At 37.0% G+C, this 24,169-nt stretch overlaps 1 protein-coding gene across 4 annotated transcripts in view; it reads right to left on the bottom strand.

Moving 5' to 3' along the window:
• Nucleotides 1–24,169, bottom strand: part of LOC127427567 (IQ motif and SEC7 domain-containing protein 1-like) — a 281,442-nt gene that overhangs the window by 156,245 nt on the left and 101,028 nt on the right. For 3 of the 4 annotated variants that reach the window (XM_051675206.1, XM_051675207.1, XM_051675211.1), the window contains one exon: nucleotides 21,366–21,473. The exons of the other annotated variant lie outside the window; for it this stretch is intronic. In XM_051675206.1, the coding sequence (XP_051531166.1) occupies nucleotides 21,366–21,473 (108 nt within the window). The remainder of the gene's footprint in view (nucleotides 1–21,365; nucleotides 21,474–24,169) is intronic. 4 annotated transcript variants of the gene reach the window in all.

Genomic DNA, 24,169 nt, shown 5'->3' with positions numbered 1-24,169 from the left:
TGAAGGGGGAGGTCATTAAGTTGACGGCTGGGCATCAGGGTAGGCTTTATTTGCTCACAAAGACCTGTTTTGCTTTAATCCACCACGAGCTGTGATGTGTTAAATTGCACCGGTGTCAGAAAATAACAGCCCTTCACACAATAACACACACACTCATCATTAAAAAGGCTCATGCAAAACTGGCGTCTCAAAGCAGTAAGGACGGATGTCAGGGTTCAAGTCATAGCGCCGATTTCACTATAACGACGCACAATTTTCCTTGCGTAACAGAACAACGTACAACTGAAATTATATTAGTCACAGCGCATTAATTAAGACAACAAAGCCAAGAGCCTTGTTATGGGGAAATGTTTTGTATCAATGTTGATGCTAATTTAGATTGCAACAGCTAGATGGACAGGACAGGTGACAGGGCAGAGTGCTCACCAACCGAATGACAATGCACAGATGCAGATTGGGTGCATGGATTATGCTATTCATAAAACAAACCAACAAACAAAATTGTGGCTTAAGCAGAGCAGTGGCAGACTGATTTATCAGCCAGGCCAATTAATTGTCTAGCGTTTGGCATTTGAGATTGTCATGGACAGATACTAACCCTAGTTTTGCTAAATTCTTCTTGTTGTTACGGGACTTCCAATATGAATATCCAGTGAATGAATCTCACATTTGAATCTTATGAGAGTTCCGCAGAATGCAACATGATCACACGAGATGTCAACATGTTGCTACCAAATGTTCTGGTACGGACGTGTTCCAGACATCTTTGCATTAATTCAAATGTAGTTACTTTTTCTGATAACTAATAACACGTTGTGTCAGCAGCCTCAGAGATGTGGGTTTAGGGCGTATGGTCAATAAAACCTGCATTCCTGTTGACTGGATCACATCATTTACAACTAAAAGCAATTCGCTTTTGGCACCCCTCTGTGGACATTACACCCGGAAACTGTAGTTCACACGTGTCCATACGTTCAGCAACACTTCCAGCTTCGGTCACTGAGGGCAGTGATTTGAATTTCAGTAAGCAAAGACAGATTTTAGCTAAAGAACTTTTTTCGTTGCCAAATTCACAGAAAGATTGGTCTGCAGATGGAGGGTTACCATCTAGCCACAACCTGCTTGGCAGATAAAAAGAAGTCTGAACTTCATAGTACACATTTTTTGTTTTAAAATACTTTTAAGTGAATTTTGAGTAAATTTTGCATAAAATAAACTGTTTAGCAATCTTGTCTCATTTGCTATCAATAAATTGCATTATACAAATCTATATATACGGTATATAAACATTAAATCAGCCACGCTCCTTCTCTACATGTCAAAAACTCATTCCAGAACCATCTGAAATAAACTTGGAAAACATTCTAGGGCCATATCCCCAGGTATCTCCTATCAGCATTCAGGAGGTTACAGTAACAGGTGGCTGGGTCGTCCTTTCCCCTTCAGCTTCCCGGCACGTGGTGCGAATACAGCACCATTAGGATTCGGCATTCCTTTCCAATCTCTCTCACAGCTTCCACCTGCCTCCAGCATTCCTCTGTACACCAGTCATCGGAAGTATCCATGACTGCAACCTAATACATTTATTATTGGCTGCTGGCCTTTATGGGAAGGGCGTAAAAGACACAGCACACAATAATTACGGTTAATTACAGAATTTGGATTCTAAATCGACAGCTGTAAGACAGTAGTTGTTGTAACTACTCACACTGCAGTTATAGAGTTGCCACTCCTATTCTGCATACTCAGTCTCATGCGGGATAAACAAATTCACTTCAAATTGAAAAATTAAGGTAGTGACAACAGCATTCACATTAAATCTTTATAGTGTGTACAAAACCAAACTAAACGACCAATTGTTAAAGCAGTGACGCCACTCTCTTTTGGATACTGATAGCTCGTCTGAAGTGTGCTGCTAAAAAATCTTGAAAATAGAAAATTTTAATGTTGCCATCTCCAGCCCTGTGGTTTAGGGATAACCCATTCATTACTGTCCAGAGAGAGCCCGCTGTTGAACAGCTAAACAGTGGACAAGCTAAATGAGTAAACAAAACACAGCATCTCTGTCTGTCGACAGAGGTATACTAAAAAATAGTAGAATTTAATAGACCGCTATTGCTAATTTGTCAATAACATTAACGCTTGTATTTCTTTCATCAAAATAGCTAACATTGAGCAGGTTGACATTCATGTTTCTTGTTTAAAGCTGCAAGACACTAGCGCATTGCTATGGTTTTCCAGCATGATCTCATTATAATTCATAGCTATTCGTCCGTAACATGATAATGTATTTTTTGCTGACGATGCCGAAACGTGCAATATGGACAATATTGAAAGCATCTAAAACGTAAATGTTTTTACGTATATTTACAGCTTTACAAAAATACAAATATGTGGGAATCCTTTCTATTATTATTATATTATATAACATTATATATATATATATATATATATATAGTTGCAATCAAAATTATTCAACCCCCCCAAGACAGTAAGGATTTACAAAGGTAAGCTTTTCTGATATCAGCTGAGTGACACATTCAAAGTCATAGTGTGAATATATAACCTATTATTTCTAAATAGCAGGATTTGGAGTGGTGATGGCGAAGAAGGCTAAAGCACATATCTGGTCAATCCCCACAGCCACCACCATTGTGTCCTTGAGCAAGGCACTTAACTCTAGGTTGCTCCAGGGGGTTGTCCCTGTAATAACTGCACTTTAAGTCGCTTTGGATAAAAGCGTCTGCCAAAAAAATGCATAAATGTAAATTTTTTAAAATATAGCCATGTCATAATTATTCAACCCCTATTGCATGTAGCTGTTTCTTAAATATGTAAGGCTACACAAGTAATTGTTTTAAAACAAAATTAAGTCATCAATCTGCAATGGCACTTATTTAAGTTTTAAAATTTAAGTTTAGCATTGTAAGCAAAAATGTATTTCTATGCAAAAAATGCAAATAAAAATAAGCTGTCAAAAAAGCTAATAGAGGAGATTATTTCATTACACAAGAAAGGTCATGGCTAAAAGTACATTTCCAAGGCACTTCAATTTCCAATTGACAAAGTTGTCAGCACCATTCATAAATGTTTTAAATATGGTACAACAGCAACCTTCTCTAGGGTGTGGAAGAAAGCAAAACTTCACCAAGGGAAATTTTGACTTGAATATTCAAGAAGTAATTAGGAAAGACATGTGGAGTCCTGGAAGAAGGTTTTATAGACGTATGACACTAAACTGAAAATGAGTTTTAGACCCATGGGTCAGCAGTACGTCTGGAGTAAGATGACAAGGTGATGACAAGAACGACACCATCCCCACAGTCAAGCATGGAGGTGGGTCAGTCCTGTTATGGGGGTGATTTGCAGCTGCAGGAAACGGCTATCCTGACTATGTGACTGACACCATGGATTATTTCAGGTATCAGGCCATTTTGGCAAAAATGTGATGCCTTCAGTGTGTAAATTGAAGCTCGTGATCACTGGACTTTCCAGCAAGACAATAACACCAAGGGTACATCCAAGCGGTCCAAAATCTGGTTCAGGGATAGGTCATGGAATGTCTTTAAATGGCCCTTTCAGTCCATCATTAAAATCCCATTGAAAATCTTTGTTGGGATTTCAAGGAAGCAGTGGCAGCACAGAAACCAAAGAATGTCAATGAGCTGGAAGCTTTTGCTCGTGAGAAATGTGTAAAGATTCCCATAGGGAGGTGTCTGAAGCCTGAGAACACTTACCTGAAACATTTATTTGATGTTATTTAGGATAAAGGATGCTCCACAAATGATTGACTTTGGGGGTTGAAAATTTTTGACATGACATTTGTGGAGAGAATTAGTGATTTTTTATTTTAAAATTTGGGTAAACTGAACTCTTTGTTCTCAAAATCACTCAAATGTGTATTAAAAACTTACTTTGACTGTTTACTGAGGTTTTAGTTGATGTGTTTTAATTCACATCACCAGAATGTATTGCTGGTCAGGGGGGTTGAATAATTTTGATTGCAACTGTATATATATTTTATTATTACAGTATATATTATTATATTATATCATATTCCAATATAAAAACATAACAGGCAGATGAATGTGCAGTGTAAATAATTTAAGTAACAATTTACTATTATGACATCTCTAAAGAGTATATTAATAGTATATTAGGACTTTTATAACGTCTCTAAAGTTGTTTCTATATAAAATGATTTACTTTTTAGATGCTGTCAATATGTCACTATTGTATGTTTCAGTGTCTATGCAAACAAAAGCAAATTTACAAGTGCAAGAACTCCATACTTCATACATTCCATACACAAGCAGAACGATAAGATTTACTCCTGCATTTAGATGCAGTAGTTACTCCCAAACTTTTGCAGTGTGTATGTTGCTCTATGGAAGCCTATAGACAAATACATCCAAAACAGAGCATGGTTATAAATAAATTATTTTATTATTTTATTAAATTGTTACTGTAGATTGTATTGATTCAGTGAACTGGAGAGCATCTTAACACCGACAGGAGGATTATGAGTTTATCCCTGCAGGTGGAGAGGTTATTGAGTATACCTTAGCTGCAGGTAACAATACCATAATTATTTCGACACTGAGTTTGAGGTAAGGGCAAGACTAAGGTGTGGTACAAATTTCCAGTTTCAATGATAATAAGCCTTGTTTACAATCAGATATTATATTATATTATATTATATTATATTATATTATATTATATTATATTATTTTTACCTCATACAAATCAACAGTAACTTCATAAACTATTTAATTATAAAAATGTAATAATATGTGATATAAAACAGAACTGAAGCAGGTTATCACAAATAATGAGTAATGACTGATGTTCCTCAGAAAATATTCCATCATCATTTGCGCATACTCATTCATTTTCAGAAATGATCTGAAAACCATTTGGCAAATCAATTGACAACCTGCTAACAACAGAAAACAGTAAGACAACAAAGAGCTACAATACACAACTGTCATTGAGAATAATGGCTACAGGCTTATAACACTGATCATTTAGTAAAGAAAGCTTGCACTGTTCAGATTTATCAGTGATTGCCTAACTAAACTAAATATTACTTCTGTAAATTTAAACACATCACTCATATCACTACCTAAAATACACAATTAAAACACATTGGTAACACTTTATACCCACGTTCATTAATAATATTAACAAACATTACATAATGCTTTAAAAATCAGAAGGTCATGAACATCTCAAATAGTTTCACTGCATTTCTAACCATTAAATGTAGATTAAGTAATGGTCTGTACAATAAATGCAAAGTATTTTTTTTGTTAATGTAATCAATTAAAAATTATAAGGTATGTTTGCCAAAGGTATTTGAATACCTTCTTAGAGAGCAACAGTCAGGTTGCGGAAGAACAATCCTATTTTTGTTTTTTATTTTTTTATTTTTTCCATAGGGGATTTGATTTTTAACGATAACTAACAATAAATCTTTAAAGACAGAGGTTGTTAATCAATGGTATGCTTCTGTTGAAGTCAAGAGTCTGCTTTTTATTTTGTTGTTTTTTTTTTAATCATGTGTAATAGTGGAATTTCTGGTGAAGAACTGCAATATGGTCAAATACTCGAAACGTTACTTATATTACAATCTTGTTGGTGGAAGTTTGCTTTAGATGTGCGTCTCCTTTGTTTCTACTGTTGGAATATCAGTTTTTTTTTGTTTGTTTTTTTGGACTCTGTACCCTAATACCTGGTAAATGGGATGTGTGTGCCTTTGCTTATATTTTTTGAAGAACTGTACTACCCAAAATCCTGAGTGGGGGAAATCCACGAATCAGAGAACCATAGCAAACAAAGTGCACCAAAAGAGCTCTGCAGTGACCGCCAACTTCCATGATGCACTGTAAATGATGCAACCGAGTCTGTCACCCTACTCTCTCAAACTACTTATATATTTGTATAAATATAAATATTAAGCAAAAACTTAAAAGAGATTGTAAATAGATTGTAGTTCTTTCCCCTCATTAAAGATGTTAATTATTTCTGCTTCAAATCAAAGTTTGTAATATTGAGATTTACGTTGGAGCTGGCTGGTTTGGTTGATGGTTTAGTACTCTTTCATGAAGGCTTTTATGGAATCACAATGGAAAAAAATATATAATAGGAAAAATACTTCTGGAACCAAGACGGCTGAATAAGTTAATAAATTATGAGTGGCATATACATTTTCCATATTATGCTGGAAAATCTGCAAACAGGTTGAGCTCAGTTCCTGAGAACAGTAAAACATTCTTTTTACATGTATATTTGTCAAAACTTAGATAAAAAAAAAACTTAGGAATAATATAAATTACAAGCTGATTTGCCCACCCCTTCTGCATTAAACACATCAGTCATAGTCAGAGCTCCAACTGATGGTGTCTGGCCGAACATTTTGCCCAGTAATGAGGCAAATGGCGGGACAGACCCGTGATTCTGCTGCCTCTCCATCTGTGCGAGGCCTTTGTAAATGAGTCGATCCATTATATGGAGACCTTCTTAACCTGTCCAGCACCCAATGCCAGCACCCAATGCCAGCGTTTAAGCTCCTGCAGGCAAGCAGTACTGTTTTTTTGGCGAGAGAGAGGGAGAGACACAGGGGAAGGAGTCTGGAGAGAGACAACAGACGCTAGACACAAGAGCATCTTTTTTCATTAATGGCCCCCACAAAAAAAGCACAGGCTTGGTCACACTGTGACTATGGTGAGCAGTATGTCAGCAACAATTAAAGGATTGTTTTCTCAGGGCAGATGGTACATATGCTCTCAACAAGCAGCCCTACAACTAGGGCTGTCACGATTATGAAATTTAGCTGACGATTAATTGTCAAACAAATAATTGCAATTAATTGTCTCTTTTATGGCTTTCATGATTAATTGTCATATAAATTGTCATATCTCATATTTAACTTCAAAGATATAAATCAAATAATAAAATAGGGATATATGATTTCCTTTTAAGGCTTTAAAAACGTATGAATGACATGAAAAATAATGTTTTAAATATCAAAATATTTCTAAATACTTAAAATATGTCTCTCGTTTTGGTCAACTTTGGTTTTGGTCAGTTTTACATTTACACTGTTGTTTTGGAACTCCTGTATTTTATAATATAGGCTATATTTTAAAAAATTAAATATATATTTTGTTTTTATATTTATATTACATTTTGCAATCGTAAAATATTGCTGTCCTAATTTCTTCACTTTCAGACATTATTTTAATGCTCTCTGATTAAACCCACGAGCCCTTATTTCTCATGAAGCAAAACCTTGAGATTTCATTTCATCATTTCATCACTCCACAGAAACAGAGTAAGCGTGCACCTCCTCCTCTGTGTCAATGCGTCATTAACACTGCTTATATGAACTCACAATGACCAGAAACATTTGCCATTACACGATCATTGCGCTTTCACTATCAAAGTTTCTATTTGTTCGTTTATATTTTTGTGGGAGTTTGGTGCGAGCCTCTGCTGATGGCGCATGCATCAGAGTGCTTGAGAAGCGGATCACGCGCTCTTCCGTACAGGAGCTGCTGGTTGACGGGCCTACCTACAACAGATGGTATGGGCCCCACAGAGCCCAGATCTCAACATCACTGGGTCAGTCTGGGATTACATGAAGAGACAGAATTAACTGAGATAGCTAGAAGAACTGTGGTAAATTCTCCAAGATGACTGGAATATTCTATCTGCATACAACCAAGAAAACCTGTGTCCAGGTGTAACTAGGAGAATTGGTGCTGTTTTGAAGGCAAAGGTTGTCACACCAAATATTTATTTAGCTTTTTTTTAAATATATTTTTATACTGGACTTTGCATGATGTTAATTGATAAATGAAAACTATAATTTATGGCATTACATTACAGTACAGTATATACTGTATTATAGTATATATACAGTATAATGCATTATACTCTTTAAACCATGTAACCATGAATAGTTAAAAGTGAAGTGTGTAATTTCTGTGCCCCTAGCATAAACAAAACAGAATTGCAAGCATGATGACTGTTTTCAAACAGGTTTCTCGAACACTCCCCCTAGTCGCCATTGGTCAAAAACAGATAGTCCCGACCCAAATTAACACCACTGGTTAGCCAACAAACAGAGCAAACAAACAAACAATTTTCAGAAAAATCTATATGAATGTCTAACTTATAGTTGTCTATCCATATTGAGCTGGAAAAGGAGAAAGTATTTTACCATAGCAAAATTAAAAATATCACCTTTAACTGAAAATAAAATGTGTTATAGAATGCAATAAAAATGCATTTATAATGCATTAAATACACAAGCTTTACAGAACATATTGCTAAATATGTAAGTAAAGATACAATTTGAAAAGGTGTAACATTTGGTTCTCTCTGGAGGAAGTTTATAAAAACTGAAGTTTGTTTATATGATCTGAAAAATGCTGCATAAGTGAAAGAAATGACTTTTGGTGATACAGTACATTCAGTCATTGATCTCGACTATAAATAATTAACATGTATTCCTGTAAGATGAGAGACTAGTTCCTGTTCACAGAATGAGTTTAGATTACATTCTCCCTCACTGCGGGAGTTTAAAACTCACTCACTTCCTAAACATCTTCCAACTGACATGCACTTATTTGTACTTTATTAATAGTTATTAATATTTATTAACGCAGCCCTGCGTACAGCATGAGATAACACGGAACCACTGCGAGTTGTGCGGTGTTAAATAAATAAATAAATACACAAAACCAATAAATATTCCTTCAGTGTTCACATGGACATTTCTTTCTTTCTTTTTCTTTCTTTTTTTTTTTTTTTTTGGCTTCCCGAGCACTCAGAGATTTTACGATTAAAACAAACTTAACAAAGATCAATTTCACATGAATTAATCATAAAAGATGATCTTTAAGATTGGCTAAATAGCTTCCGTATTACAACATAGACATTAAATGAGTTCATTGTGCAGGTTCATGAGTCTACAATATTAAATATACATAAAAATGAGAGGATATATGCTTCATGTAATTGTACACAATAATACATTTGGACTCTCTAAACTCTATTCAAGCCATAATAGCAGAGGAATAGGTGGATGAGTGTGCATCTGAATCTATGTATAATCCAACCTGATCTCATGAAAAGTCATACATAATTTATGAGTTGGCTATTTCGTATTGTCTCGCACGATGTTGTTCGCATAAACTCGTACGACTTCATCACGTGCAAATTCCCGGATATCTAATGCGGAGGTAAGTGCAAGTTCCGCGCACGAGGCGTTAAGGACATACTTATTAATATTATGCTCTTACTCAAACCCCTTATCTAAACTTAACCAGTCAGTAGAGTGTGTAAACATGATAGGAAGCTGCTGTGTGTGACAGAAGCAAGTAATTGCCGCGTATTAGATGGAAACGATGTCCAGCGACGTCATTGGCTGTAGTGAAAGTCTTAGGAATTCAAACAAGTGCAGTTGCACGATATCATACGAATTAGCCAAATTTAGAAAAGTCGTACAAATCCTGACGATTTCGCCGTGAGAAAGTGTTGGTATAATCGCACATGCCATTAATTGTCAAGGTTAGTAGATCTGGCTAGTGCATGTCATCAGTATTTAACAATAAAGAAAACTTAATGAACCCAGTATTTCTTACATTTATATCAGTTCATCACTCTTGATTTTTAAAGGGAAGCTGTGGGCACCTGTATTGAAACTCCATCAACATTGAAGATAACATTTTCATGTGCATCTAAGTACTCTGTTGGCTGAAAAAAAGTGTTAACACTATAGCTCTGTGGTGCTTTCAAAACATTGCTTTGTTTGTTGGAGCATCCGACCAGCCCGACACAACAGCATTGCCTTAACAAATGGCATGAGTTTGGGGCGGGATTATCTGTTTTGTGTATTTGGGAGAGCTGTTTGAAAACAGATTGTTATTTTTGCAATTCTGGTCATTAATTTTGGTCACTACCTTTGTAATTCTGTTTGTTGATGCTAGTGGGCAGAAATGACATGCTCCATGTTAAAAGGGATATTTCAAAAATGAAAATTCTGTCATTTACTCACCATTTCTGATTTGAGGACTGCCTCCCCCCCAAAAAAAAGTTTTACCAATTTGTTCAAAACTACATTAGCCATGTGGAGATAAGCTACTGAGCTGACTTTGTTTAATCTAATGGGAGTACATCAGACCACTCAATCTGCTATCTGCACACACACACTGTTGCTTTTGGGGGATGGCACCTGTGTCACTTATGCCTTCTCTCAGTGTGGACGGGAAGTTAATTAACTGCCTGTGGGACTGGCGAGGTCCTTTGACAAGCAGAGTTATACACGTTCTGTTCCACAGGTTTTTATATTGATGAATTAGCTTTGCCGCCCCCCTCCAATCCCCCTCGACTCCCTCTTTCATCATCAACTTTGTCCTTTGTGTAGACTAAGCAACAGCAAAGCTAACGAGGAGCTTTTGCTCCCTACAGCCACCGTGTCACATAATGGCATCAACCTTTCAGCGGTTAATGAAATGCAGTAGGACGAGTAGGTCTTTAAAAGACAGCTGGGGAGTGAGTTAACTTCCGCTTGTTTTCACCCACAGCATGTCTGCGCATGTGTGCAGCTGTTTTCATAGGCACTACTGATTAGAACTGTGAAGATGGAGGTCATGTCTAGTCGATTTCATTTCAAAGTCCATTACAGAAAGCATTAAATATGCACAGACAAGCAATCGATAATAGACGAATTGAGAGTAATGGATGTAGATGACATTAACCCTTATCATTTAACCACCCTCAACCAGTATGACTAACAAAAGGAGATGTTAGGGAGAATCTTAGGGACAGCCTCAGCCACGATTCACTGCATTGTATGAAAAAAGTATGCAATAAAAAATGAATGGTAACTGAGGATCTAAGTACCTAACATACGGTATCTGTGTTTTCCACAGAAGAAAGAAAGTCACACAGGTTTGGAGGGTGAGAATTTTCATTTTTGGGTGCACTATCCCTTTAAAGGGGACAGTGTCACATAATGCCATAAAAAGGAGCTCTATGGATTACGATTATGATTTTTGGAGTGTCAAAATTTTGACAACCATTCACTTCCATTGTATGGACCTGCAGAGCTGAGATTTTCTTCTAATATCCAAAGGGATAGTGCACCCAAAAATGAAAATTCCTCATGCTATCCCAGATGTGTATGGCTTTCTGCCCAATAGGTGGCGTTATGCATGAAGAATGTGAATCACCAAAAACACAAGAAGAAGTTATCTGTTTCTCACGCACACCTATCATATCGTTTCTGAAGCCACTAATTTAACCACTGCAGTTTTATAGATTACTTTTATGCTGATTTATGTGATTTTTGGAGCTTCAAAATGTTGGCACCCATTCACTAGCACTGTATGGACCAAAAGAGCTGAGAAATTCTTCTAAAAACCTTCATTTAAGCTCAGCAGATGAAAGAAAGTCATGGCATAAGGGTGAGTAAATGCTGAGAGAATTTTCATTTTTGGATGAACTATTCCTTTAAGAACCAAAGGAGCTCTATAATCTGAAGAGCTCCTGACTTATAGAGCGCTCTCTTTCCTACATGAGGACCTGAAGCGTGACTCTATTGCAAACTGCCAAGATTTGACCAGCAATCAGTCAAGTGTGGGTCCACACACACACACACACACACACACAGACAGAGAGACAGGAGTTAAGTCTCAATATGAGACCCTTGGACGACCTGAAGGGCAAATAAATAGTCTGCATCTGACACCCCTGAACTCTTAGTATCAGACTATTTTGGCAATGGGTTGAATGCACAGGTTAAAATATTAGAATGTATTGGGTGTTATTGCTGTATACTTTCATAATACAACTAGACATCTAATTTAGCTGGCTTATATACTGTACCTCTACTGTGTCTGTGAAGATTCTCAGTAATCCAGTTTATTAGGAATGGGAATAATAATAAGCAATTTAACAATTCCGGTTCCAATTCCACTTATCGATTTTGGTTCCCTACCTCTTCTTTCAATTATTCTTTTATTACTTTTAAATTAATCCAAATAATGTAGGAAACACAGTCAGATGGGCGAATTCAGTAAACAGTTGTTCCACTTTTGTGTGTGGTATTTCAGCGCAAAAACCTGTGTTTCATTCACAAACCAACCGCAATCTAGTTCAAGCAGGCACAATCAACGCTGAGTACTTTAATGAAGTCATTTTCATTCCTTTCCACGAAAACACACCTCCTTTCCTTGTAAATTAGGCTTATTCTACTGTAGATTGAGCTTCATTCACAAAACATTCATCTTTATTAGCAAATAACGTTACGCTATTAACGACCGAGGAAAGCAGGCGATAAACAGATTTTTTTATTTAAAAGAAATGTTTGTGTGCATTTTCTTTCAATCATGGCAGTTGTGATTCATCAAATCATGATCGAATAAGGGAGAAGAGTGTTACAGTCTGACACACTGTACATCCAGATGTACAGTGGAGTCGAGTGCACTTTTGGCTTGTTAAAGAGATGATTTCTGAGTTCAAATAGACAGCACTTTTACTGGGTGCAATTCATTCTTAGTGAATTAACCCCAGAGCATTTTGGTACGATGTTCCATCAATATTGGAGGAGTAAAGCACATGTTGAAGAACCACAGAACAAAATGTTCTGAAAATCATTCTGTTCCAGTATTTTATTTTTATGAAACCGAATCAGAATAAAAACCAGTTCTCGATTCCATGACCTACACGTCATCATAGTATTTTCAAGAAAAATTATTTTAGTCAATTGGACTTGAATTAGTCATCTCTAAAAATAAGCAAACTCTAGTTATTAATTTTACATGTCAGTCACATACAGTCAAATTTTGGCACTTTTCCACTGCACGTTATGGTTCGACTCGACTCGACTCTGCTCGCTTTACTTTTCTGAGCTTGCTTTTCCACTGCAGTTTAGTGCCACCTCAACATGGGTGGGATTATAGGCTGATCATCATAGTTGCGCCGCCTCTACTGCCGTGACATCATCTTAAACGTGACACAAACATTACTGACCATAAACAATAACACGACCGCTAGCTGTTAGCTACTAGCTCATTTTGCTGCATAAAGCAGTTGTTGCATGGTGATTTTACACAAGTGTAACAGTTAAATTGGCCTGGTTGTTTTAGAAGCAAGCTTTCCAGTAGCTGGTCAACTAAATAAAGTGAAGCTTTCAAGCAGAATATAGAGTTAATGTAACAAAACATACCATCCTCCATCGTGGACTCCAACAACACCGTGGCTGAGTCCAGGGCACTCTCCCTCCCATTGCTCGCCGGTCTATTGCCATAGATAGCGTCCATTTGGTCGAACCACTTCCACTTTCTTCTGTTTGAACCACTCTGGGTGTTGTGGTCCTGGATGGTTCTGTAGTCACTTTTAAGTTTTTTTAACTTTTCCCTACACTGTTGGTAGGTCCGGTGGTAGCCGTGTGTGGCCAACAGCTGAGACACTTTCTGAAATACTTTTTCGTTTCACATCGTTTTGTTCGTTGCTAAAGAGAGGAACGTCTGCACCTCGTTTATTGACCACGGCATGGTTTTGCGCACAGCCATTTCTTTTTAAAATTCGAAAGTCGTGTGAACAAATGATGTCGCTGTTGCTAACTTTAAAACTAGCGGGTTGATGTCTCATGTCGCAAATCCAGTAATGCTGGTAGTGACGATTCTCTCTGACAGTCAGTGATCTGCAGGGTTTTGACATCACATTTAGTATTGCCTCGACTCACTTGGAACCTCGAAAAAGGTGGTACTACAAAAAAGTATCAGGTACCAGATACTATCCACAGTGGAAAACCCCCAAAAAGCAAGCAGAGTCAAGTCGAGTCGAGCTGTACCGTGCAGTGGAAAAGCCCCAAAAGTGGGCGGTTCTTAGCAAGAAATGTGCACCACACTTTATGCCAACAGTAAAACGACTGGTTACATGAAAACATTCCTACTAATCAACTAGACTAGACACGCTTCTACTGTGCAAATATTGTATCGTAACTAGGGATGTGCATGATAACTGTTTGTAATATTTGGATCACCGCTAGGGTCCATAAACGGTTATTTGGCTATTCATCGGGACTTGGGAATAAAGAACATTCATTGCAATGGAAATGCATTAAACACTACAAAAAAAAAATAAAAAAAATAAAAAGGAATAAATTGCACTGTAAGCTTTGAGTCTAAATAACACAATACATAGGTCTTCAAATGCTAAAATCCCTTGCATTCAACATTATACAATAATAAAAATGCCACCTTGTCTAAAATAGTATTCTTAACCAATGGACAACGCATCATTTAAATACCAATCCTGATATGTGCTCTGCCCAGGCAAGTTCACATTTCCGTGAGGCAGCGAATGTTAGTATTGTTATGTGTGTGGAGTTACACTACTGTGATTTATTAGCCTCTTTGTGATGCTTTGGTTTTTAAATGGTTCAGCATTGAAATAGACAAGTTATTGTAAGTATGCAAGTATGCATCCTAAAGTAAAAAATAAATAAATAAATAATAAATAAACAAAAACATTGGCTTGCCGTTTATCAAGAGCTAAAACTTTGCTGGGTGAAAAACAATCTGTAATCTTATGTGACAGTGTAACAGCAACTTCTTAAAAACATTGCATTTTTGTGACACCTGCACAAAAAAAGCAATAAATGAAACAGAATTCAGGTGTCTTGAGATGTGTTTATAAAAATTTAAGTTCTTTTTAACTTGACACAGTGTCTAGAAAGTTCAGAGATCCTGCCCAAGACATGGAAAAAAAACAGCTAAATGCGGTGCAACGGTCAAAGAAAAGACATCCATTCAGCATGTGTTTAAATAGAAAAACAATTGAAAAACAGCTCAGATACATGCAAAACTATGTGTGAACAGACCCTACCTTGCCCTGTACTAGAAAAACTGATCCAACCTGGCCTGTTTTTTTCAGGTCTCGTTGGGCTCGGGCCAGGTTGCAGATCTCTATGACGTGTAAATTACAAATACGATTTTTGGTATTCACGTCGAATGGTTTGCCGAGTGACAACGATCCGCACGCATCCCTAATCGTAACCAGCGATGTCTCAAATGAAACTTTATTTCACACCACAAGTGCATTGAGGGGAATTTGGATAGCCTGGTAGCATTACAAAGTGTGTTTAGGAACCAAAGTAGCATGTTTTTTATTGTTTCAGATGGTTTGTTGTGTGGGAGAGGAACCGAGAGCATGAATCTACTGATCTGCTGTCTATTAGCAGCTTTCAGTGAAGCATGCTGGCTTGACTGTTGCTGAAATTCTTCCTCCTGTGGTGACAAGTTGAGACATTATTTAGACAAACCACACAGACTGGGATGACAACAGACCCACTGCTGAGCAGAAAAGACATATTCCACTGCTCAAACTGCAAAACTTTACTTTTAAGACTTCTGAGAGACAGCCGACACCCTCTTCAGAGCTTATGACTCGTATTTTGCATTATACAGTCACTACAAAGAACATACTTCAGAAAATTGCACTGATTGTGTATCTAATATGCCCCCAAGAGTGAAAGAGCTCCATTTATTTTCTTTGAGAAATGTGTGTGGCAAAGTTGATATGTAAATACGGTGAGTGAACAGAAACATATGGTCCTGATATATCAGGGGTAGATGTGTGAGTCGAGGAATTAAGATCAAAGCAGTGTGGATACGAATGCAGGCCCAGTGGATTTGAAAGGGGCTACCTTCTGCTCTACCCAGTACGCATACTGAGTTCCACACTCAGCCACTCACTTTAATGGATACGCAAAATCCCTTATGCTGAGAGAACCAGAGGGTGGAGACTAAACAGTTGGACAATATAAAGAGTACTGTACAGTATACTACCAAATAATTAATTTTTACTGTCTCCAAGGTTATGCTCTGAATGGAATGCTAGCATACTACTTAAAAAAATATTCTGGGTTCAATGCAGTTGAAGCTCAACTGACAGCATTTGTGGCATAATGTTGATTACCACAAAAATAATTTCGACTTGTGAAAGGGGTACATTTTTGGAGGGTTTAAAGGCAGAAATGTGAAGCTTATAATTTAATAAAAGCACTTACATGAATTGGTCTGTTAAACTTGTGTTATTTGAGCTATAAAGATGTTTATATTATAATTTTTATGGTCGTTTTAGGGTTTACGGCATTATGTCATTAAGGCAACAAAGTTGTAAAACTGGATACAACTTTACACAGAAAAGGCTAGTAAGCTTTTCTATTACACCAAAAGTTATTTTAACACACATATTTTTTATGTCTTGTGGCTATACTTTAGAAACAATGAGTATTTTAAAGTTTACGTACACCCCTTTCACTTCCAATGTAAGTGCCTCACTGTAACCCAGATTTTTGTGTTTTTTAAAGAAATACATTTTTATGGTTATCAACATTATGCCACAAATGCTGTCGATTTAGCTTAACTTGTGTTGAACCCGGAATATTTATTTTAATGCATACTGTAAAGTATACACTTAATACTGCCAAGAACCTTATTTTTAACTCTATGTGAAATAGTTTGCATTATACTATTTTTTTTTTAACTGTAGTAACTGTAGTTTTTTAGTGTAGTGTTTATTAAAAAATAAAAACGCATGCAATTTTCATCCAATTTTGTGCAAAAACATTTTAACTCTTCATCTTGGCAGTCCGATTAAATAACGCGTCAAGAATGAGATGCTAAATCATGGCTGATTTCACTTTTGGGTTATTCATCAAACTGAAAATGAGAATTTGCATACTATTCACAGAATACAGTACATACCATATTCTACAGCAATAGTAATAGTACTATGGTAGTATGCTGTTCGCTGATGTAGACTACCGGTCTAAGTGCACATTTCTTGGTAAAAAATATGCCAACAATCAATTGTCTGTTTAGGTGTGACTACTAATAGCATAACTATGTACTAGGTAGTATGCTATTCTGAACATAATTTAAGTTATGCAAAACTGAAATATTATTCAGCTTTCTTTACTTTTTAGATGCATGTTTGTCTAGTCCAAATTTACAATCATCTGAATCTCGAAGCATTTTTCAGATGGCAAACATCACTATCGATCTGATGGTATCTGAGTGCAGTCTTGATTACTAATATGAGGGGGTTGCAATTAAGAACTGCTCATTAAAGTTCAGAGGCTGTAATTTGCATGCTAATATGCAGCAAATTCTAGAATCTTCTTTTATTGTGTCTAAAATCAACAATGGCCTTTAGATGTAATTGCATACTTTACACAGAATGGTAATTACCTTGTTAGCTAACAATGAACTGTTGAAGTGCAGCAAAAACAATAATATTTAAAGACAGGTTTTGAGACACAGCTAGCAAGAAAAGTCTTAACTTGTGTATCTACAATTGCACTTGGGGCTCTGATCAATACCCATTTCCTTAGTGCTTCATCAATTTCCGAAGCCATGTCTATTTTGCTGGTGCTCAATGGCTTTCACACATCATTAAAATGGTTACTTTATTCATGCATTATATTCATGTTGTTTAGCCAGAATTTTACTCCATTAACCAACATCTGATGGAGTTTTGTGTTCCTTGCCACAGTCACCTTAAGCTTGCTCACAGGGGTTCTAAATACAATTATTATTTAATTATTTAATTGTTATACACAATTTACAGTCATATTTAATCAAACTACACGATTATGACTCTAAGACTTTATAGATATTACAGTTTCATTCTTTTTGTTAATGCATGATATCCTGTAAAGCTGCTTTGAAACGATAAGTGTTGTGAAAAGTGCTATACAAATAAAAATTGACTTGACTGTGCATTCACAACCGCACTTTTTTGTGCAGCATCATTGTAACAGTATAAAGGACAGGCAAGGAGGAGGAGGGAACCAGCTGAACAGTAAACATAAAGTTTAATGGTAAACTTAAAACCAACATAAACTAATGTGCAGCGCGGAGTCCCATGGGATGACCCACGTTATTTGTAGTTGCGCTCTAAGCCTGACATGTTATCTCGATCCACGGTCAATGGCAGTTAATGTACAGGGACGTATTGAGCACTAATGTTTATCAGAACCTGTCATCACCACAGCTAATTAAAAATCATCAAACAAAGCTAAACAACAGAGCTAATTACAGGACACAGAATCACAATCCTCCACGGATGACAGGCTAGCATGAGGCCTCTGATTATGAGAGTTCTCTGGACGTGCTATAATAGTTTTGACTATGCTAGTGTTTTAAGTCTGTACATCTGTTCTGGATATGGAATGCTTTATTTGCTCTAAGCAATATTGGGGAAATTTTTTTAGCATTCAGAAATACACACTGGCGGCCAAAAGTTTGGAATAATGTACAGATTTTACTCTTATGGGAAGAAATTGGTACTTTTATTCACCAAAGTGGCATTCAGCTGATCACAATGTATAGTCAGGACATTAATAATGTGAAAAATTACTATTACAATTTGGAAAAAAAAATTTCTGAACTTCTTAAACTACTTCAAACAGTTCTCATCAAAAAATCCTCCACGTGCAGCAATGACAGCTTTGCAGATCCTTGGCATTCTAGCTGTCAGTTTGTCCAGATACTCAGGTGACATTTCATCCCACGCACATAGCACTTGCCATAGATGTGGCTGTCGGGCACTTCTCACGCACCTTACAGTCTAACTGATCCCACAAAAGCTCAATGGGGTTAAGATCCATAACACTCCAATTGTCTGTTGTCCAATGTCTGTTTCTTTGCCAACTCTAACCTTTTTTATTTTTTTTTCTGTTTCAAAAGTGTCTTTTTCTTTGCAATTCTTCCCATAAGGCCTGCACCCCTGAGTCTTCTCTTTACAGTTGTACATGAAACTGGTGTTGAGTGGGTAGAATTTGATGAAGCTGTCAGCTGAGGACATGTGAGGCGTCTATTACTCAAACTAGAGACTTTGATGTACTTATCCTCTTGTTTAGTTGTACTTCTGGGCCTTCCAGATCTATTTCTGCCCTTGTTAGAGCCAGTTGTCCTTTGTCTTTGAAGACATTTGTTTGAAATCTTCAGGGTTTTTTTTTTTTTTTTGGCAGTTTCAAGCATTGTACAGCCTTCATTCCTCAAAACAATGATTGACTGATGAGTGTCTAGAGAAAGCTGTTTCTTTTTTTGACATTTTGACCTAATATTGATCTTAAGACATGCCAGTCTATTGCATACTGTGGCAACTCAAAAACAAACACAAAGACAAAGTTAAGCTTCATTTAATGAACCAAATAGCTTTCAACTGTTTTTGATATAATGGCAAGTGATTTTCTAGAACCAAATTAGCAATTTAGCATGATTACTCAAGGATACGGTGTTGGAGTGATGGCTGCTGGAAATGAGGCCTGTCTAGATTTGATCAAAAATGACTTTTTTCAAATAGTGATGGTGCTGTTTTTTACATCAGTAATGTCCTGACTATACTTTGTGATCAGCTGAATGCCACTTTGGTGAATTAAAGTAGCAATTTCCTTCCGAAACAGCAAAATCTGTACATAATTCCAAACTTTTGGCCGCCAGTGTACCTCAGGTGGTTAACGGAACCCTGACTGTCAGGTAAAGAGTAACATTTCCTAAAAAAAGGTGCATTTTGTCAGTTGCTTTGTTTCTATTATTGTCAAACTAAGTAGCCCTGCCCACAGTGGAATCTCATTGGTCCAAAATCTCAATCCACACACTCTACCAGTCAAACAGTTTGGACACACAGACTACCAACATTTTCCACATTTTAGAAAAGTAGTTCAGTCATCAAAACTAAGAAATGAAACAAATGGAGTACGGATATTATGTAGCGACCCAAAATCTTGTATTTTATAGCTTATCCTATGTTTGGGGCTTAATATATACTAATATAGCTTAGATTTTAGCTTCTTGAAGGTAGCCATCCTTTGCCTAGAGGTTTTGAAAGAGTTCACATGTATTCTAGATGCTTGTTGGCTGCTTTCCCTTCACTATCCAGTCCAACTAATTAATTAAAAAAACGTAAATAAATAAATAAATAGATAAAACATAACATTTTTAAAGAAATTCATCTGTAGGCAGTCAAGCATTTGAGCATATGCCTTTAGACCAAAAGGTTTTTCAGATCAATGGAAACATAAGTAAGTCAAGTGTGTCTAAACTTTTTGTCTGGTAGTGTAACGGTATTAAACATCAAATATGTCCTGATTTGCCAGGCTGATGTCACGGTGAATTCGGCGACAGCTGCTGAAATCGGTCTATGTTTAACAAAATTCAAACTGATGCCCCCAGTGGCCGAAGCTGGGAGTGTTCTTGAATGTATGGGCACGTGTGAGCTCCAGTTTCCTGGTGAAATATCCACAGAGTGGTGCCAAAAGCTAATTGTATTTATGCCTAGTTGATGTAATTTACTCAACAGGAATTAATATTTTATTAACCATACACCCTAAACCAAACCCCAACCCTAAACCTAACCATCAGTGGAGTAAAAAAGAAGAGAAATGCAACCTCTGAATCACGCTATCCATTGATTATGTGAATGCTATTATTACCTAACTTTCCATGGGACCAGAATCCACATCTCTGATCAGTAGCAGCACTATTTCAATTAAAAAATAACACACAAAGGGAAAAAAAATTTAATAGTGGCTCCAGACATTTACCAATACTGTCACTAAGTTATTAACCCAAGTGAACAGAAACTGAATAATGTAGTGCTTAGAGAAAAATGGTGTTATTCAAATGTTATACTATTAAGCCCATCCATCCAACTTGCCATGGTAAAACCCTTTACCATTTGACATGACACACTGATAGCGACACAGAATCTTGCTAGTCCACAGCAGGAGGAATCTACGTTTCTCTTCATTTTCCATCTGAGTGCACCCTAAGACACAGGAGGTCTGCTTCAAATCCTCCACAGAGGCGAGAAAGAGAAAAGCCACAAAGAAAAAGAGCATTCCAGCACTGCTGCGCCTAAACACAGCACATTTATTAAATGAACATGGATGTGTATTTTTGAGTAATCAGCCATATTCTGCTTTATTGGGAGCACGGCTATTTGCATAACCTGACACCAATCCAATATGTGTGGAGAATAAGACAGTTATTGCATGCAGCAGCTTTGAGATGTCAGCCCCTTAAAGGGACAGATCACCTACAAATTCTGTTATCATTTACTCACCAACACAAAAGGAGATGTTCAGCAGAATGTCAGTCACAGTTCACTTTCATTGTAAGGAAAAGAAATTCATTCTACCTAATATCTCCTTATGTGTTCCAGAAAAAAAGAAAGTCATATGGGCTTGGAACAAAATGAGGGTGAGTAAATGATGACAGAATTTTCATTTTTCATTTTTGGCTTTAAGCAAGTGAAAACGAAAGCCTTCCATTTACCCAAGAGATGCAGACTTCCATTTGTGACAGGGGTAACTTCTTCGACACAGCGGAACAATAAAGTTGCCAGGGTTATCTGTGATGTCGAGGGGCAAAGAAGTGTGCCGTCTTCAAAGGGAAAAGAAAGAGAGAGACATGTTTATAAGAGGGTTCTTCCTCAGAAGCTCTGGCATGCTTCAAACAGAGTTCACAATCAAGTCTAAACAAACACGATATGGTCAAAAGTATGTGGACACCTAATCAACACACCTCTTTAATTTTAAATCCGTTGACAATTAAAAGTTCCTGCACACTGCTGCTGCTTGTGAATATACAACTGAATTATTACAACATTTCAGTCATGCAATCTTCGTAGCGTGAATCCATTGACATTAACAGAGAGTTGTCCCACCCTTTGTTGCTAAAACAGTTTCCACTTTTCTGGGAAGAATTTCAACTAGATGGGATTGATTTAAGAGTGCCATGCCATATTCCCTATTTATAGGGGGGTGTCCGCATACTTTTGGCCATGTAGTGTAGTTTTAAATGCATTAAAAATGAAATGTACTGAACTGGATGATGGTCTGAATTGAGTCAACAATGATTGTCCATCCCTGAGATGAAGTCATGCAGAACAATGCAAGCTTTTTAAATAGTTTCAAATCTTTGTCCAACTGAAAGGCAGGTGTCTGTAACTCACTGAGATGATGTGGGATGCACATCAGTGCTTACAGGCCAGGAAAGCTGACCTGGGCTGTCAAAAGACTGCAATTTTTCATTATTTTCTTCCAGTGCACTTTGCATTTCAATGATTTCAAATGAAGGTCAGGAACTTTGGAATATGCATATTCACAACTGGCTATTGGCCACCCATCCATCCATCCATCCATCCACCCACCCACCCACCCACCCACCCATCCATCCATCCATCCATCCATCCATCCATCCATCCATCCATCCATCCATCAATCATTCCATCCATCTGTCCATCTGTCTGTCCATCCACTATCTATCTATCTATCTATCTATCTATCTATCTATCTATCTATCTATCTATCTATCTATCTGTCTGTCTGTCTGTCTGTCTGCCCATCCATTTACCCACCTTACCATCCATCCACCCACCCATCTTTCTAGATCCCAGAATCCTATGAAAAAGAAGATAGCACCCAACTGGAAAATAACATCTGCCTTTCTTTGCTGTGCAGTCAGTCATGTGACATTTGTATAATGTATTCACAACATGTAGAAATCTTCATATTCCCTCCCAAAAGGATGCCCGTACGGTAGATTACAGGAGATTCACTCGCCCTAATCATTTCTGGCCAAGGGTTAATTTGCATTTGCAATGAGTAATAATCTTCACCAGACTATTAATGAAATCTAATGAAGGCGTATGAGAAGCTTACTGTCAGAAGAATTAAATGTCATATTCACCAGAACTGCCTCCTTCAAAAAGAGACCAGAGTTTTGAAGGAAATCAGTAAAGCATTTAAAGCGCATCTGTGCTCTTCTAGACACCTGGTGAGCTTCAGTTTGTGAACTAATGTTTTGTTCTACCAAGCCAATAAGTTGAAGTGATGTATCGTGCCGATGAAACCTGACAAATGGTTTTCAGAGAATAACAGCATACCGACCATGTCAATATTACATAATATTAATGCACCAGATGTTTGCTGGATAAGACAGGCATGCTTTGAATGACATGTTTTGCTTTTAGTAATTACGCAACTCAGCGAGCAGAGCTTAGATCTGAGTATTAATATTCACTGTAGGCAACACGCCCTCGTAAATCAGCTTAATCTAATGTTTTCTGTATTTTGCTGAAATGGATTCTGTTAATTGAACAAAATTTCAATTGAATTTCAATCTGGCACCAAGGTCCCTCATGAAATGTTAATCAACTATTTGAAATAGCTTTTGAAACTTATGACATTAAATTTGTATTTACCCCAAATAACCCTCTAATCTGTCACCCTGGCAACCAACCAACAGACTCTAAGTGATCAAAATCCCAACATGTTTTCATCACCTCAATTTTTGATGACTGAATTATTAACTGCAAAATAGTAATCTTATTTTATGTTCTCTCTTTAGTGGCACAGTACAAAGAACTTTGTTATAAATGAATTTTCTTATACACTGACATTCTGGCACCATAGTCAGCACATTTCCCACACATGCACACATGCCTGTTTCAAGCCAGCTAATATTCAACTTTGCATCTAAGGGGAAAAAAAAATCTTGCAATGTTAAAGCCGTTTGGTTTTCAAGGCAGAACCAAGACAAAGGAGTGGTTTTCCTCAATGACCCTGCTAACCACTGATAATCTGCAATGGTGTGGGATTAAATCCCTTTCCTCCCTGGCTGTCACAAGCTTCCTGTTATCACTGCAACGCAGGTTCTGGAGTAACACAACTCCTATAACCAAACAATCTCTCTCCGAAACTTCTAAATGTCCAAAAAGCTAGCAAGAGCTTGACGCAAGCCTAAGATTAGCTTCAAGGTCTAACTTAGCTGCAAAATCAGTTTATAACTGTTTAAAAAATAAACAGAGATTAAATACATGCCGCAGAGACATACCACGTTATATCGAGACCAGATCACACACCCACCTTACCCACTTTAAAGAAATAGATCACCTAAAATGTACAATTCTGTCATTATTCATTCACCCTCATGTTGCTCCAAACCCGTATTTGGAATTTGTAAAAAAATATTTACTATATTTTACGAGAATTTGTTAATAGTGATCACAAGGACAAAAAAAAAAAAAAAAAAAAAAAAAAAATGTCCATATGCTATTTAAAATCTTTTCCAATTGT

Source organism: Myxocyprinus asiaticus, chromosome 37 (genome assembly GCF_019703515.2).
Source record: "Myxocyprinus asiaticus isolate MX2 ecotype Aquarium Trade chromosome 37, UBuf_Myxa_2, whole genome shotgun sequence".
Classification (NCBI taxonomy): domain Eukaryota; kingdom Metazoa; phylum Chordata; class Actinopteri; order Cypriniformes; family Catostomidae; genus Myxocyprinus; species Myxocyprinus asiaticus.
The sequence above is the reverse complement of the archived record's forward strand: the minus strand, read 5'-3'. Positions and strand labels throughout refer to the sequence as shown.